Source organism: Taudactylus pleione, unplaced genomic scaffold (genome assembly GCF_031769625.1).
Source record: "Taudactylus pleione unplaced genomic scaffold, aTauple2 ptg000105l, whole genome shotgun sequence".
Taxonomy (NCBI): domain Eukaryota; kingdom Metazoa; phylum Chordata; class Amphibia; order Anura; family Myobatrachidae; genus Taudactylus; species Taudactylus pleione.
The window spans coordinates 7,037,212-7,055,819 of NW_028284507.1; the positions used below are offsets into that span (position 1 = coordinate 7,037,212).

Here is an 18,608-nt window from a genome sequence, read left to right on the forward strand (position 1 = left end):
TAGGACAAGTGTAGAGTAATACAGTATAGAGTATGACTCAAAAGAAAAAGTGGCAGCTGGCACCAAGCATGCCAGAGCCACTACAGTAATTGATGACTCTTCATAGCTACAGGTTTAATTACCCTTCTCAGACATACTGAGATTCCCGGGAATTTGGCCTACCTCGGCCAAATTCCCGGGATCTCGTGTATGACTGAAAGGTACCATACGGGAACACATTCACGGGTAGCCGACCATTCAATTGACCAGGGAATTTCCCGGGAGTTAAGTCCCGGGAAATTACCCTGGTCATAACTGAATAGTGCTACCCGGGAATTTACTCCCGGGCTGCACCAAGCACACTGGCCGACGGGCAGCAGATATATTGGCCGGTCAATCGATCGGCCAATATATCTGTCAGTGTGTACCCAGCTGTGGAGGAGGGACAGTCATGATTTTCCCGTACTTGGCAGTTGTTTTATAGACACATTTAATATGCGAAAAAATAAGAACTTTTTGTATTTCGATGAAAAAGTAGCTAATCTATGCTGCAGACTCCTTTGTACTAAGCCTTGGACAGAGATAAAGTGGATGGAGATTGTGAGGGGTCTATGTACTTAGCCTTGGAGAGAGATAAAGCCAATCAGCTTCTAACTGTCATTTTTCAAACACAGCCTGTATCATGACAGTTAGGAGCTAACTGGTTGGTACTTTATCTCTCTCCAAGGCTTAGTACATAAACCCCCTGGTCTGTTATTTCTTAATGCACCTTTACCATGTGTAGCATGGCATATCATTGTTGATTATAATTAGGGACATTACCACTCATACTCACATATTCAATATGTCTACTTTCTGACTATCTCTAGCTACATCCTGCTAATTGTATAGGCATTTAGTGCCACCTATATTGTAGTTACGTTCTTAGATTTTGGTGCTAATCTCTGAGACAAAATAGTTCACAAATATCTTCCAGTGTTCTTCTGTACATTCCACGTGGCTTTGCCCCGTTTCCCCATGCAGTGCAGGTAGTGACGAATTGTGAAATTGAAATGGGGTGCGATGGTGCTTTGCAAAGGTTAACAAAAGGTTTCAGGTCCTTCATGAGGTACAGGGGCGTAACTAGGTATTTGCAGGCCCCATAGCAAAAGTTTGTAAGAGCCCCTATGTACCATTGCAGCTGCAGCCCTTGCACTTATGGTAGTTACACCCATGCCCCTTACCATGTAACCCCTCGTAATATCTAATAACTGTACCTCAACTTTGCAAGATGGTGGAATACAATGTAGACCTGAGTAGGTTACCTCCCTGTCCCAACTGGTGACGAATCTGCTATTCATGAACGAATGAAAGTCAGAGATAGTTGGGAGCCCTGGGAGGGGGCCAGGCACTGAGGAGATATCACTTTTTCTATAGGTGCTATTCTAAACATCTAAGGGCCTGATTCAGAGCTGGACTCTCTGAAAGAGCGCTCACTCTGAATCAGGGCTTTCTTTTTTTTTGGAGCGGCCTCCGGTCCGCTAGCATAGCTGTGGGTGACCACCCACAGCTATTGCGAGCGGCCAGGTGATGGTCGCGATGGTCTCGACCATCGCAACCATCAGTGCTTGCGACGAGACCCTTGCGGTAGGGTCTCGTTCCCGCAAGCCCCAGTGAGCTTCTTGCTCTTAATAGAGCCGGAAGCTCACCACTGACATCACTCGTGATGTCAGTGGGGCCGCCCCCAAATGGCAGGCTTTCCGTCAAGTACGCCACCATTTGACCAGTCACCCCCCCTGCCCGCCTCCAAAATGGTGCGAGTTGTCGATCAAAATCGACAGCCGCCCCCTTTTGGTGCAAGACCCAGAGCGACAGAGCATCCGTCGCTAGCCGGGTCTCGCGCATGCGCACGTCGGAGCCGACTCCGGCATGCGCAGTGGCCAAACATCGACCCGCTCGCGAGTGCATAGCGCTTGCGAGCGGGTCTGTATCAGGCCCAAAGGTCCTTAGTTCTAATGGACTTTGGGCCTGAGTCAGAGACGGACGTGAATGCCGCCACGGCTGCGTATTTTTTTACGCAGCGGTTGTGCAAACATATGCAAATGTAGAAGCTGCTGGGATTTGTATTGAGATGCCCACCAATGGCTTTGCGGATCCAAGCTACTGTGTACTAAGCATCATCATCAGTCGATAATCCTCCTTCTGAGTAACCCTGTGGTCGTGCAGAATGGGCGCAGGATCTGAGACACCAGAACCATTTTTACTTTGTATGGGATCACAGTTGCAGGCAGAGACAAGTACTGAAAATGGTCGCAACACGTCTGTGTTTGAGTCGATACCCCCCTCCCCCTGTCGCCAACCACAAATGATCCCTGTCTATCAATTACTTTGTGGATAAATCCTACCTGTGAGCGACATCAGTAATGAAACTTGGCACATGCGCAGTGCGACTCAGACGCATACGCAGACCACCGATAATCGCTCAACTGCGTAAACATTGGCATTGTGAATCGGCACCTGAATCAGACCCCTTGTCCCTACGGAAGCCATGGAGGATGTGTCAATGGAATGGAGCAGACTACTTTTTTAATCGTGACCAGTGGCGGCTCCAGAGGTGGGGCTGCAGCACAGTAAAAAATTCAAATAGGGGAGCCACACCAACTGCCAGTGAGTTGCGGCAAATGATGTTTGGCAGCATTTGGGGTGGCAGTTGGTGTGGCTCCCGAATTTGAATTTTGGACTGCGCTGCAGCCCCACTTCTGGAGCCGCCACTGACCTAATATTTAGAAACTAGAGATGCCAGGCAGAGATAGAGTTTAAGTGCCAGGGCATATAACATATTCTAACAACGCCTTAGTGTGCTGTAAACTTGCTTGAATGTTAACAACGCAATATAAACTCTGAGCATAATGTTTTTGAGGGCAGTAAAATATATAAAGTTCTCCAATGTTTGAACTTTTGCAATTTAAATAAAGCGATACGTCCTACAAGCTAGTAGAGAGCCTATTTCTCTTAGTGGGCTCATCATTTCAGTAATGATGTATTTAATGCAGCAAGGGCTTCCATTTAATGGAGACTCTTGTTTGTTCAGTTGCTTTATCGCCCATTGTAGGGACATGTTAAGAACCTCAAATTCATATTATTAATGTTAGATTTTGAAAAGGTTCCAAATAAATGTAATTGCTAGGGCAATTGGATTATCAGACAATTTATTAAAAAACTAAACTTAAGCAGAATCTAGCATGTGAATAAAGACTAGTTACCTACAGATGGAGTGATCTGTCTGTCTTTTATCCATTCCATAAGTCTTTTAAAACCTGGGGGGCAGCATAACAACCACATAGGGTTAGGCAAACATGCCCCCAACCCATCTTAAAGTATAAATTTTGTAGTTAGGCTATTCTTGCTTTACCATTTTAAGATCTCGAAAAACAAAAGCTCCAATCCACTCCGTTACGCCACTTGCCAATAAACACAGTGGGCTACTTCATTTAAGCAGGCAAAATATTTAACCTATTGCGTGTGCTGCGTATCTGGGTCATGACATCATGGAGGCACCATGACGGAGAGCAGAGCCAGGAGCTCAGAAATAAAGGCAAGGTTAATGTAAAATTTGTGGTTGGCTGAGCCCGGATGATGCCCACCCACCTTGACTGGCGCCTCCGGCGAGTGCTATGGTCATGTGGTAGTTGCCGCCCTGGTTCTTGAAGTGCTCCATCTGTCAGCATAAAGATTTTGTTAACACCATCTGCTGGAATTGAGAGATATCGGAGCACATAGGACCTTATTCAGACACGGTCGCAAGCGCTGAGCGCTCGTAACCAGGTCGGTTTAGGACCTGCGCACACGCAGCGGCCGCACTGCCGATGTTGATCGACAGCTTGACCCGTTTTGTAGGCGTGGCGGGGGGGTGGTTTCACAAACGGAGGCGTTCCTTAAGGAGCGCCTGCCGTTTTGTGGGCGGCCGCACTGACATCAGCAGTGTCAGTGGGGAGCAGAGCAGGAAGCTCCCTGGGGCTTGCAGTTGCCAAAACCCAACCATAGGGTCTCGTCGCAAGCCCCGATGGTCGCGATGGTCTTGACCATCACGACCATCAACCTGGTCGGTTGTTAAAGCTGTGGGTGTTAACCCACAGCTTAGCTAGCGACAAGTAGGCCGCACTTGATAAGTCAAGTGGCCGCCCTCATTCAGAGCGAGCGCTCGCTTCTTGCGACTGCCCCTGAATGAGGGCCATAGTCTTTGTGTCAATCTCAAGTGAATTCAGCCAGGATATCACTAATTTGAGGTCCGCCCATTGAACTGCATATACAGTAGCTCACTAAAGAGCCTCTGAAAGTCCGGTTTGGAAGGGGAAGCTTATCCATATAACTGAAGAGGCGGTTCATCCTACAGGTCGCTCTCAGAAGATGGGTAAGCCACAGGCATCATAGTGATTGTGAAATAATGTTTATGAACCTTTATTAATAACCCTCTTAGCGCTGTCCTTGACATCACTTAATTACACCAAGAATCAACGTTTCCCAGTCTGCGTTGCAGGAGTTAAGTAGCTATGTAAAGGCCAGGCCACACCCTGATGTAAGACCCAACTTTATCATTTGTATCTAGCTTAGGAGCAAGTGCAGGAATGTGAAACGGGAAGGGACTCACAAAATACAGCAAAGTAGAAGGGGAGTTATGACAGCACCATTGCACTCCTACTTTGTCATATGCCACACTACATTTTGAAAGACAGATTGAACACAAATCTGATATACATGAACTCTGCACAATGCAATAGATATACAAAAGAAATGAAAACAAAGTGCTCAGCTTGTGGGCAGAAGTAGTACTGGAGTTTCTATTTAATTTTTTTTAAACATAGCAACTAATAGGCATCTCCAAACACGCCAGTGCTGCCTCAGGAACCAAGAATAACAAAGTGTTGTAAGCTCTGTTTGACAGGGGATCTACAGAGATTAGTGTCTATCTATACAATTCTGTTTATAGTATGAACTACATCTTATTTCATATAACCTCCAGATCCTGAAGATGTCCTGCATTGAAATTCTAGCTGCAGAGCCTTCCAGTATATGTGCTGGGGGTAAGTAAATAGATGACTTTTGACTTGTTGTTTTCAGTGTGACAATTGTGTTTATGTATGTTGTGTGATAATCATAGTGCATAATATCAGCATAACAAATGTCCGATATCGCTCTAAGGGGGAGATGGGGATGCGGTTAACTTACCGCCCCACCCCGGAATGCCGGCCGTCGGAATCCCGACGCTGGAAGTCCGACCTGGTACTAAAGATAGGCGTCTAAATCCAGAGGCCTATCTTTAGCCAGACGCCGAAATCCCGACAGCTGGCATCGCGAACGAAGGTAAGCGGGGACTGTTAGCTGTTAGCCGAAGGGGGGGGGGATTCGGTTTAGCCACCCCAGGGGGGAGATTAGGGTTAGGAACCCCCCGGGGAGGGTTAGGCTAGGTGAAGGGTGGGATAGTGATAGGCGCCACTGGGGGGAGGTTAGGGTTAGGCACCCCCCCCGAGAGGGTTAGGTTTAGGGTGCTGGAAGGGGGGGATAGGCACCACCGGGGGGACTTAGGGTTAGGCACCACCGGGGGGGGGGTTAGGGTTAGTCTTCCAGCATCGGTATTAAGTCTGCCGGGAACACATCCGGCGGCATTACATACTGATTCCGGGAGATGTACTAAGCCTTGGAGAGACATATAGTGAAGAGAGATAGAGTACCGACCATTCATATCCTCACTGTTACTGTGCAGGCTACATTTGAAAAATGACAGTTAGAACCTGATTGGTTGGTAATTTATCTCTCTCCACGGCTTATTACACCATGATTCGTTATGGATAATGATGTTGAGATGTTCAGGTGATAGTGTGTGATGAGCATATAATGGTGGTAGTGGTATATCACCTGTGATTTCCTCTTATCTCACTCTGTGACGTCACCGCAATCACCCCCCCCTTCCCCACCCCACACCTACTACTCATTGGTCTATGCTTTTGTGTGATCTCAATCATTTCTTTTGTAGAGACTTTTCAAGTGGTGGTAAGGGGCAATGGATTCCGCTACGCCCGCAATGTGGATCGAGTACTCTGCAGTTTCAGAATCAATGAGACAAACTCTCTCAGTAAGTTTACTCTTATAAATAGAAGTAGCTCCAAAGCATTATAAACATACAGAAAATAATAATAACTGTGCTGAGTATAAGAGGACGTAGTATTGCTAACGTGTAGCTGCGTAATGCTTGGATAGTTCTCTGTTTCCGGTCCGTTGCTTTGTCACTTCCAACTCTGCGTTAAGATAGCTAAGCTTTGCATGATCACTATCATATTTAGTATCCATACCGCCCTTGTGCATGTTTCCTACACCCTATATTAGCACTTGTGCACAGCATATGTTCTTGATCAATATATTCCAAACATTATTCTTACATTAAAAAAAAAAAATTTCTAAACAAAAACCGATGTGCCCTGGGCAGGAGGCAGGATACGCCTATTTAATGAAATACAGCCCATGCCATTGTAATAAATTTACTCATTCATTAAACTGTGGCATGAAATACTGATAATGTTTTTATTAGTCCTATTATTATCATTACTGATACTAAACTAATCTAAGCTAGAACTTGTCTGAACATTACATCTGGTTCCGATACTTCTGTAGGTCATTGCTTCCTCTCTTATAACACAGCTTTACGCTACCAATACCCTGTGTTCTGTTGTAGATGAGAAGCCCCTTCTTGTGGAGGACACCTATCTGCTATGCCCTGCGCCAGTTTTGGAGGACGTTGGCATGTAAGCTATGCATAAAGTATTTGTCAGATAGTCTCTCTCTCTCTCATGTGACACAGCATGGGTGCCTTACGGGATTGCAGAATATACAGTATAGCTCAGTGTTTGTGACTGCTACTTGGATTCTCATAGATGTCTCACTCTAGGGGCAGAATTCAATTGTATCGCCCCCCCCCCCCCTATGCACCCAACAGGAGCTATTCAATTGTTGCTCCTGTCGGTTGCCGACGCACTATTTCAGCTCACAGCCCCAGGGGGTGCGAGCTGAAATGAGCGGAAAGAGACACTTTTCGTAATCGCGCCAGGCACTTTGGTGGGGAGTAGCTGTTTTACGTGGCTAATCCCGACCGCTATGGGCGCGATCAGTGCGAAAATCTGCAACAATTGAATAGCGCCTTGCGATCTCCCGTCACTTTAGACGGGAGATCGGGCGCGCTATAACAATTGAATACCGCCCTAGGAAAGAGATTGATGGCTAGTTGGAAAATCCATAAGATGTTCCCCTTTTTGAGATTCAAACTATTTAAAGTCCCCCAAATTATATCCTAAATCTCTGCTTAATATAAGAAACACTGTAATAATAACTTCACTTCCCTAGTGGAAGCATATGTCGCTTCAACTTAATGGTATTAATATTGCTTAAACTATCAATCAGTGCTGTGATAAAGGGGACTTCATATGAATATCCCAGCAAGGCCGACAGTTATGCCTGCCATCCTTGCTAGAGAGGCGAGCCCGTAGGGGAGGATCATCCGCTGCAACTAGAGACCCTCCACAGCAGCGAGGTAAATGCTTTTAGTGCAGAATGTTTCTTATATTAGTATGTTTTTACTATTTCAGTATTGATCAGTGAAATACTATTTTCCACTGTATTGTTCACCTGCATGCATAGGAGGTGATGTACTGTAGTCATAATGTCGACATCTATGGTGTCAGCATTCATAATGGGTAAGGCTATGGGAGAGAAAGGTTAAGTTTAGGCACAAGGATGAGTGTTTAGATAAGGCTACAGGAGGAGAGTTTAGGATTAGGGTAAGACTATAAAGGGGAGAGGATAGAATTATGCAGTAGGGGAAGGGTTAGGGTAAGACTAAGAGAGGGGAGGTCAGGGTAAGGCACTAGGGGGAGGGCTAGGGTAAGGTTACAGGAGGAAAGGTTAGGGGAAAGCACCAGTGGGAGGGTTAGGTTAAGACTACAAAGGGGGAGGTAAGTATTAGGCACAAGGGGGAGGGTTAGGGTTAGGCTAAAAGAGGGGAGGTCAGGGTAAGGCACTAGGGGGTGGGTTAGCGAAAGGCTACGAAGGGGAGAGAGTAGAATTAGGCACTAGAGGGAGGGTTAGGGTTAGACCATGTGAGGGGAGGTTAGGTTTAGGTACTAGGGGGAGGATTAGGGTAAGGTTACGGGAGGGGCGGTTAGGGTTAGGCATTAGGGGGAGGGTTCAGGGGCTGGCTGGCAAATTTTAGTCTGGGGGGCATGTACAAAGCACTGGCCCATGAGTAGCAGCGTTGAGAGTAACTAATTTTCAACCATCAAGTTGGTACTCCCTGTTCTGGTAGCCCCATGTATTACCATTCGGCAACTGGCCCAAAAATCATCAAAGAGGACCAGCCAGAAAGACACAGACATCTCTCTTCCCTCGTCCACCCCATAAGTGGACTCCTGAAAGAGACATCTGGGATGGATCAACAGTAACAGTAACAGGGAGGAATGGGGGTCAGACAGCTGGGGACATACCCTTGACTTTAGTGACACCTCTTGTGGGCACATACTCAGTCACCAAGCAGCTATGTGGGCTACCATCCACCCCTTTACATACATCATACATCAGCGGAGTGCCCACTGTGCCTACTCCCCAGCTGCTTTCACTCAGCGGCAGCCGGGATCCAACTTCCACAGTACGCAGCATAGCAGTCACATACACAGCGGAGCTGTTGCCAGTACTCAGGATACCATGGCAGTGCCCCCAGCCACCTAAACACCTTACAGGCTTTAGAGGGCTGTCTGTCATGGAAGAAGTGCAACACTACTGGGTGCGGAGCCACATCTATGGGTCTACAAATGCTCTGTTTGTTATGACAGGTAGCCTGCCAGTGCTTGTAATAGCAACTGCAGTGCATAACTACTGGGGGCAGGGCCACCCCATTTTCATCATCAGCTTGTCTCTGTTATGTACGGCAGCGGCAGGGCATTCCCAGGCCTAATGTCCTGGCTCCCCCACCACCAAATACTGAGCACTTCCTTACCCGGGAAACAATGGGTGCATGCTGCCTCCAGGCCTCTGCCGGCTCTCTGGCAATAAACAGTGCATAGTGTAATGCTGTTTGCAGGTGCCAGCAGCCAGCCCAAGGCACTAAAAATGGGACCGGCCCAGGGGGCATCTGGCACCCTGCACCCTGGCCCAGTCTGCCCCTGGAAGGGTTAGGGTAATGTTACGAGAGGGAAGGTTAGGGTAAGGCTAGGAAGGGGAGAGGTTAGGATCAGGCATTAAGTGGAGGGTTAGGGGTTAGGATTAGTCATACTGTGGATTATTGAGCATCCCTAATATTTGGCGCCCTGTAGCCATTGCTCTATGTCTATGCATGGCATTTTCCAGCCTTATAATGGAGGGGAAATGTGGGCACCCCCAATCATTTGAAGTTGGCTCCTACACCTACGTGTGAAGGCAGCACGGAGGCTGTACAGTGAGCATGAGCGCTCATACCAGCATATGTGTGACTGGTTGTGCTACTAAATGATCCTACATGTAATACATCCCGATGTAGCCATTGACTTTCTCTGCTCTCTGTTCCCAGGACAGCAGCTCTTCATGTCAGCATGAACGATGGCCTAAGCTTTATCTCCAGTTCTGTCATCATTACCAGCACACACTGTGTAAGTCATAGGTATTCCTCCACTCTCCATTTCCATCTCAGTGGTGTTTACTAAATGGAGGTGATGGGTCAGTATAAAATGCTTATGATTATTAGGAAGATTGGTGGATGCATGGGATCCAATGTGCACATAAGAGCTGGGATATGCAGCAACTTTTTATTTTGTAAACTGCATTACATAAATAACAACGGTAACGGTTACAGCAAATATATCCTCATAGCACCATAAGCCCCTCTGTGCATGATCCTTCCCACCTACCACAGGTTTCATTACTGGCGCTTGGCTGTGACATCACTGTCAGCATGATACTGATAGGTTGCTGCTATTTCCAAGTTGGAGAAAGGACCTCTGTGACGTAGACACCACGTGACCGCTGCAGGAGGCTGGACAGCTCCTGCGTTACCATCCACTAGGGCATAGAGGGAGAATAAATATTTGTGGCGAGCGCAGCGAGCCACCGTGCCCGAAGCGTGGCGAGCGCAGCGAGCCCGCGAGGGGACACTTTTGGTCCCCCATTAGCATCCCCGCCCCTCCCCCTTTCAGGCCGAGTCACGTGGGTGTGACGTCACAGGGCCATCAGCCTTGTATTGTCTAGACCTAACCGATACTGATATGGTGGAGCATCTTCTTCGTATAACAGAAGCTGTTGGCCGCTACTCCCTGAAGTTTGGATGAGTGATATTATGTCACTTATTCAGTGTTCTGGGCATCTGCTAATCATTGGCAGCCTGTATTCACCTAATGATGGCGCCGTTGCTGATCATCCCCGCTAAAGCTTTTTTTATTCATTTTCGGGAGACTTATTCACCGCACTGCAGCTCGGTCTAGCACTGAGAGAAAAGAAAGAACGAGAAAGAAAGAAAGAAAGAAAGAAAGAAAGAAAGAAAGAAAGAAAGAAAGAAAGAAAGAAAGAAAGAAAGAAAGAAAGAAGAAAAAAAGAAAAGAGAAACATTTGCTTAGACTGACAAAAAGTTTCAGCAGTCTGTTTACATTTTTACTAATCTCTTTCTTATGTGGCTTTTAATCCCTTTTTCCATGCAAGAAAAAAATACCAGCACTGCAAAAAACGAACATTAAGACGTACAAACCATTTTCAGTTTGTCAAACCTTGTTATGGAATAAGTTATAATGAGATAGAGGCAATGATGTATTCCAAAAGCTGGAACATTTCCAGCACATCTTGGAATGATGAAGGCCTTGATGTGGAGCCTCGCGTCCTAGACACGGGTCTGTGGCTGCAGTGCATGCCATCCATGGATAGGGAATCCAGGATAGGTGCCATTGGGTGTTGCACAATAGAACACTGGACACTGAGCACGTCAGGCATTGCTGGAATCATATCAGATACAGGAGGTCACCTATATAAGTAATCTCACCCCTACCTAGATGATGATGGTTTCTTTATTCTTGGAGCACATTGGTGTAAATAACTAAATAATATCAGATACAACTATAATAAAACATATGTTTTAAAAAAAAAAAGAAGCTAAAATCAAATTTAAAAGTGGGACCAAGATGTGCTTCGGTGCTGGTTCTTTTACCTGATTCACAAACAGGACACCTCTTACAGTCACTCTTGGCCAATAGTAACTCAAGGAGCATTGTTCTGGAAACATGGGCACAAGTCTGCCGCGCCCCACAAGCAAGATAAGGGCAACACCTCCTGCACATATATATATAGTTACTTTTTCAAATGTAGTTTTATATATTTTTTAATCTTTTATATATTTTGTCATGTATTTTATTTGTTTTGATTTATTTAATTCCACCAATGCACCCCATGCCAAATAAACCAACAGAATCACCAGGACTCCAGTTTAGTACAGAACTGACCTATTCCACATCACCAAAGTGCACCATATAAACCACATCTGTTATTTGGATAACTGCATCTGTTATTTGGCTATTGAATATTTATGTAACCTGTGAATAATTATAAAAAAAATTGCACATATATTAAGGACAGTTAAAAATAAAATATAGGGGAGATGTATCAAGCCTTGGGGAGAGATGAAATGGAGAAATTGCCAAAAGCAGCCGATCAGCTTCTAACTGTCATTTATCTAGCATAGTCTATAAAATGACAGTTAGTTGCTAATTGGTTGCCATGGGCAACTTCTCCACTTTGTCTGTCTTAAAGATTTGATACATCTCCCCAAAGAGCGTGCACTGGATATGCACCACAACTCACTTTGGTTTGTACATGTGCACATATATATGACAATTACTTATGGGTCCTTGGATACACCTCCACAAACTATAAGTGTGCCAAGGCTTTTGGAAAGAAAAGTGTAACCGTCACATGAAACACTTTTATTAAACAAACTTTTTAATTGTTTTAAAAATCTACATGGTTTAGGCTCATTTATGTCTCAAATTAATCATGAGAGTGAGGACACATTGTGTTTTTATTACATATGACACAGTGCACCTTGTGTGTGTGTGTATATATATATATATATATACACACACTAAACCCCAAGAATTTGTCCGCCTTTTGTAATATGGTGGTACCGCACACATGAGCAATGTGCATGATGCTTTCTTTCCTGCAGGCGGATGGGACCATTTTGGCGGTAGCGTTGCTCATCCTATTTCTCCTGTTGCTCCTGGCGCTGCTGTGGTGGTTCTGGCCGCTCTGCTGCACTGTGGTAAGTCTCAGATCTCATCCTTACATTATATTACTGGAACCTAGTGTGACCTTGAGCTTGTGGAATGTGCTTTAACCTAAATAGTTTTTCTGCCGTCAGTGTTTCAATAGTTCTGGTCGTCTTGTATATAAAAAGCATCCGGTGTATATGCATACTGGTAAATTCCTCGTCCACACAGGATAGGATGCACTTTTATCTCTACAAATAACAAAACATCCCATAAATGTACATTTGTTACTGTTAAATCAGCTGACTAATTACATATCACAGTGATAACATTAAGTTACTTTGTGTCCGTATATTATAAGATCAGGACCAAATATGCTTCTATAATTTATAAGATACTTTAGGCTTCAACAGTTATATATAACAGCACAGGAATTGCGGCACACCGGACCAAATAATGCAGACTTAAAACTTATAACATCTTTTTCAATGTATCAGCCTCTTTATTGCAGCGCATTCGTCAGGAACATAACACACACACACACTAGATGGTAGATGGTGACAATATATATATATATATATATATATATATATATAGTGAAGGGAGGTCCACACTCACGATTCTGTGGAGTCATATTGAGTGCCCTCACCAGACTTGAAATATAGAAAAAGGCTCTTTATTCACAGGAAAGCCATCAGTGATTGTCAACGTTTTAGTCTTCCCTGGGACTTTTGTCATCACTGATGGCTTTCCTGTGAATAAAGAACCTTTATCTATATTTCAAGTATGGTGAGTGCACTCAATATGACTATATATATATATACATATATATATATATATATGCGTGTGTATGTATAAACATATGTTTAAAAGTTGTTGGACTGCAAGTAACTACTATATTTAGGATTTGCAAAATACTTACATGTAAAGACTGATTTTTCTGATTTACATTCATCATTATATTCAAGTTTCATCTTAGTCCCGAACATTTATAAATACATTTTAGTATTCATTACTTCTACCATGTAACTGTTATAGGAATACTGTATATTTACTAATAGGAGAATTTCTGTGGCTTTTTAAATTGGGTTTTACACTCAGTATGTTGTTCTTCTACCCCAGCAAATACACTTTTGTCAAATACAATGTTAATAAAAAAAAATTACTATAGTTCATTCTTTCTATGTTGCAATCTATCTATGTATGGACAACCCTCCCACAGGTTCAGTCTATTAGTTCAACATTCATCATGTCGAAATGAAAATTTCAACATGTTCATCATGTTGACATTGACTAGCATGTCGACAGTGATGAAATGGCGGCATGGTCAGAATGTCGACAATGTGGTTTCAAGGTGAGTCTAACCCTAACCGCTATACATAAGCCTAACTCTATTGCTAATGTTGACATTTTGACATTGTCGACGTTTCATATGCTGCCATTCTGTCCATGTCGACATTTTTTCAGGTGTCAACATTTATGATGTTGACTTTCTGGTGTCAACATTATTATTGTCACCATCTACAATCTGACTACATCTCCCCTCCCATAGTGCTCCATTCCTCCCTGTATGGCAAGAGAAAGTCATGCTTACTTTGGGAGAACAGAAGAATAATTATTTTAAATATTTGCAGGCTTTATTTGCAGAATTCCTCTTTTCAACTTTTTACTGGCTATTATATCAAACAGTTTATGTATCAATGTGATGATACAATGTGCCATTATTATAGAAATATTTTATATTTAAATGAATATATTTAAGAAAAATGATATTGCTCTTTATATGCCATTTAGCATACATCTACAGTATGTCTTATAAACAAAGCAATCAGCAGAATATAGCTCATTAACTGTGATTTAGTTCAGGGAAATAGTTAATTACTCTAGCTCTAGGCTGTGCTGATGAAATAAAAAATTCCTGGAAGGCTGACATGTAGAACAAATCTGGATGGAGAGTCAGAATCCAGGGCCAGATGGTTTATTACAGAGCAAAACTGAACGACAAGTGAGAGAATCCAGCCATGTCACTAGAGAGTATCCTGATAGGCTGAGCCAGGTTGCTAGGAACAATGGGTACCGGTGCTAGAGTAGTTCTAACTCCTATGCAAGCATTTGTCTGCATACATGGATATGTCATATATAATACGATACTTGTCTCATAATTATAATTTTGTAAATTCAGGCGTGATTAAAAGTCAATTTTTATGTATAATTAATATGCAGAAAATGGTTACCATTACCTGCATTACAAATGCACACATACTTCACAATAATAAAAAAGTAATAGAAAAGTAAAGACTCTGATATCTGATGTGCATACAGCAAAACTGCAACATTTTATATTCACTAACTCAATTGTTGTTGCATTCAGATGATCAAGGCACCTCCCCCACCACCAGAAGAGGACAGTGAGGTAGGAAACTTTTACTGTCACTAACTTATTGATAAGTGTATGTCCTGAACATGAACTTGCCGTGCCTAGAACATAACTACTTGCCTTTGACTGCCAAATATGGTCTTTCATGAATATCTATGTGTAAAATTAAAAGGAGCTCTGGTCGCTGTCTTGTATTTTCTCTTCCCAAGGATACAGTGACAGTGCCATATTTATACTGTATTTACAATGTATGAGGGCTGATTTATCATGCATCCTTCCTCTATTTTTCACGCACAAGAGAGGGGTTCATTATTTGGAACAAGTGGTATCTGTGTTTTTCTGCACAAGCGTTTTCTTTATTATGTAATTTGGGGCACCATGCTTACAGTATCAGCTGCACATTGCATTCTTCTCTGCATTAGGGCCTGACAGTAATACAGCAGTGACTCGTCTTCCTGCTAATGACCCAGCCGATGGGATTTGTACACAGATGACTGTCAGCTGCTTGGCAAATCTGCCGCTTTGCATAATAGGTCGCACTATCGACATCATTGGACGCACATTGGTCGCACCATTGTACATTAGAGCAGCCCTATGGTTCGACGGAACATGGCCGCTAGTGCAACTGCAAAAAAAGGTGCAGTCGCTAACTGCGACACGGGTGCATCTAGTGAGCTACTCCCCTTGTACCACCCAGAAACACCCACTTAACTTGTCTCTCTCTGCATCCAAATTCGTTCTGCATCCCCCTGCGGTAACCATCGGGATTGAAAACATCGGTAGCTTGCGACTAAAATCGACACCTATGAATCAGGCCCTTAATTTGTGTGTGTGTGTGTGTGTGTGTGTATATTATTAAATCAGGCAATGTGAATTCATTGTGACAGGTGTGCTCCTCTTCCATGGAGACTAGTGACATGGATTTGGCAGGATACACACGTACACTCTCTTTAAGCATTTTGCAGTATTGAAATGATATGTGCTATCTGTGGTCTATAAATGGGAAACAATATTTGTTTGCAACATCCAGAAGGTGCTGAAGATCAAGTGCTTGGAACAGGACATAGAGTTTTTGTGTTTAATAAACCCTCTCTAAGTTAGAAACATATCACACATGTTGTTTTCCTTAAATGAAAAAATAAAGTAAGTCTGGTACATAGCCAGCCAGATGCTGTTTTCTACCCATATGGAAGGGGTAAAATGTTTCAGTGGCATGGCGGAGGCTGTGGGTGAGGACATGACCTGATATGACAGGATCCTCAGCATCTGAAGAACACGCGTGTGTATGGGAGCAGAGATACCTTGAATGGCAGTGTGAGGTATTATGAGGACAGCAAGGTTGGTGGAAAAACAAAATCAGCCATTAGGGGGCATTAGTCATTAATAAAAACAGTATGTTCTGCTTTTAAATATGCGTTTTAACTGGGTGTGCCTGTGAACATCATGTTTATACAGCAGAATCATATATCTATAGATTAAAAATGTTATGGATTTTTCACAGTACAGTGTACAGTATAGAGTACCAGGGCCAGATTAAGGGCTGTGGGGGCCCCTATCAATAAAAGTTGTATGTATATATATATATATATATATATATATACATATATATATATATATATATATATACATACACTGTATGTGTACATGTATGTATATGTATATATATATAAAAAAAATTATATATATATATATATATATATATATATACACACACACACACACACATATATACAGACATTGGGCTACCTACCTGATCTGTGTATATATATATATATATATATACCAGCGTACGGCAGCATTCCATGCAAGAAAGAATGAACCAGATTCATCCTCTCTTGCAAGGAATGCCGCCATATGATGGTTTTGGATATATATATATATATATATATATATACATGTAGTCACACATATTTACACATATTCATATACATTCATACATATACACATGTATACATTCATATGCACACACACACACACATTACTGCTTCTCCTGGTTTCAGAGGCAGCAGCAGCAGCAGCAGAGGTTGTACCAGCACGATTGAAGAGGGGGCAGAGCCAAATGCAGTGAGAGGCGGGGCTTAATCACGGGCCACAGCAGGAAAAAAAAAAAGGTTAATCTGGGGGTTGTGGCAGAGGGCCGGGGACAGTGTGTGGGGGCCCCGGGACGGCCGCCCCTGTCACCCTGCCTATAATCCGGCCCTGTAGAGAACATATGTACATATAATGGTACAGCAAATAAGCCTCACTCATGGACAGTAACTTTACAAGTGGCCTGTACATTGAATAATAACCGTCTGCCCTTAAGAAGTGAAATATGAGGCCGCACTCGGGTGGCCTGTGATGTATTCATGTATGGGTGGCTCCTGCCAAAAGAAACTTTCTGTCTAAAAGCATTTTAGTCTAAAACGCCATGAGATAAAGTATGTTTAAGGTCAACCTGGATGCAAAGTATTGTGCTACAAATTACATTTAAGATCACAACACCTTGTTTTCATTTAAAAGCATTACCACAACACAAGGTGACACAAAACACAAATATTGCTGCACTTATGTTTCTTTAAAGCACATTGAACCTCATTCAGAGTCGGTCGAAGCGGCCGCACGGTCGTACGCGAAAAAGGGCCGTATATGCAAATGATTCCCTCGCAAGTTGCGTCCCTAAGTTCGCATCGGTAGTTGGCCGACCAAGGGGAGGAAGCGGTCGGAAGACAAAAAAATACGCCCCTTCTCGTACGCATTGCACGTCATCTCCGGGCATATAAGGATTAATCGAGACCATCGGCAACAATCGAAACTGGTCGTAGAGCTTAAGGTTGACCATACCCTGTCTTAAGCTCTACGATCATGTCAGTGTAAAAACCTCCCATATCACATGTGCCATGACGCTACTTTGTTAATTATGCACTCCCATAAACCGTATGCACTCCCACAAAACGCCGTTCGCATAATTAGGCACGCCTGCGTTCGGATCTCCACTCCCCCGTTTTCAAGCACCTTCCCCTGTTACCACCCACAAACGCCTTATTCTGTCACTCAAACTACCGACCTGGCTGTGTTGAAGGAGAGAGAAATTTCTGATTGTAGCGGCTAGTTTGCGCACGCACATTGTGAACTTTACGCTTGCGTAGTATAGCGAACATCGGTGGCGTACGACCGTGCGGCCGCTTCGACCGACTCTGAATGAGGTCCATTATCTCTAGCCCAGAATGTATCAAAAAATGTTATTGTGAAAAATGTATGATATAAATACTGTCTAGTGTGTGCATGTATAATATATAAGAACAATTTAATACTAAATTGTAACAGAAGAGTGAATTGGTTTAAAGCAGATTAACATTCTGATTTTAATATATTTATATAAAACTATGTGAACATTACACAACACAAAAATGGTTAAATAACAAGATATATATATTTAAACAGAAGTAATTTCACACACTTGTATAGTAAACTTATTCAGCAAAAACTACTAGCAAAGTAGGGACAGGACACATCTTGGTACCAAAAACTTTCATAGGTCTCCAGACTAAATAGAGAAACGTAAAGTCCTGAGAGAGTGGGTGGTTCAGTGTTTCAAACATATATATGTTTATTGGTAGTTCCTCCATTAGCTCAATCAGAAATCTTGATTCTGGTCTCATATTGCCACTTGTGATCACCAAGGATGTCATAGTACTTGAATTAAAACCTCACAGAGGTATACTCTCAACTCCATAGTCAATATTCTTACTGTGACAATGATTGGACTTAATGAGTGGTTGTTTTCTTGTTCATGCCTGTATTGAGATGCTTAGTAGATTATTTCTAACGCGTTTCACACCTTTCACTTGCATGATTAATAGGCAGCGTCCGATGATTTTTGTTTTCATGTTTTCTCATGTCATAAATAAAATTAACTACAACATTTAAACCTATTTTCTCTTTAGTACTGAAAGCTTAACTGTTTTGCAGAATAGATAATTGTTTTTAAACTAAGGATAGACAACATTAGACTCTCTGACAAGTTTTAT

The 18,608-nt window shown here is 43.1% G+C and overlaps 1 protein-coding gene across 1 annotated transcript in view; it reads left to right on the forward strand.

Moving 5' to 3' along the window:
• Nucleotides 1-18,608, forward strand: part of ANTXR1 (ANTXR cell adhesion molecule 1) — a 214,361-nt gene that overhangs the window by 105,311 nt on the left and 90,442 nt on the right. Inside the window, exons 9-14 of the mRNA XM_088470809.1 lie at nucleotides 4,979-5,039; nucleotides 5,990-6,088; nucleotides 6,686-6,755; nucleotides 9,545-9,623; nucleotides 12,179-12,274; nucleotides 14,593-14,634. Of these exons, the coding sequence (XP_088326935.1) occupies nucleotides 4,979-5,039; nucleotides 5,990-6,088; nucleotides 6,686-6,755; nucleotides 9,545-9,623; nucleotides 12,179-12,274; nucleotides 14,593-14,634 (447 nt within the window). The remainder of the gene's footprint in view (nucleotides 1-4,978; nucleotides 5,040-5,989; nucleotides 6,089-6,685; nucleotides 6,756-9,544; nucleotides 9,624-12,178; nucleotides 12,275-14,592; nucleotides 14,635-18,608) is intronic.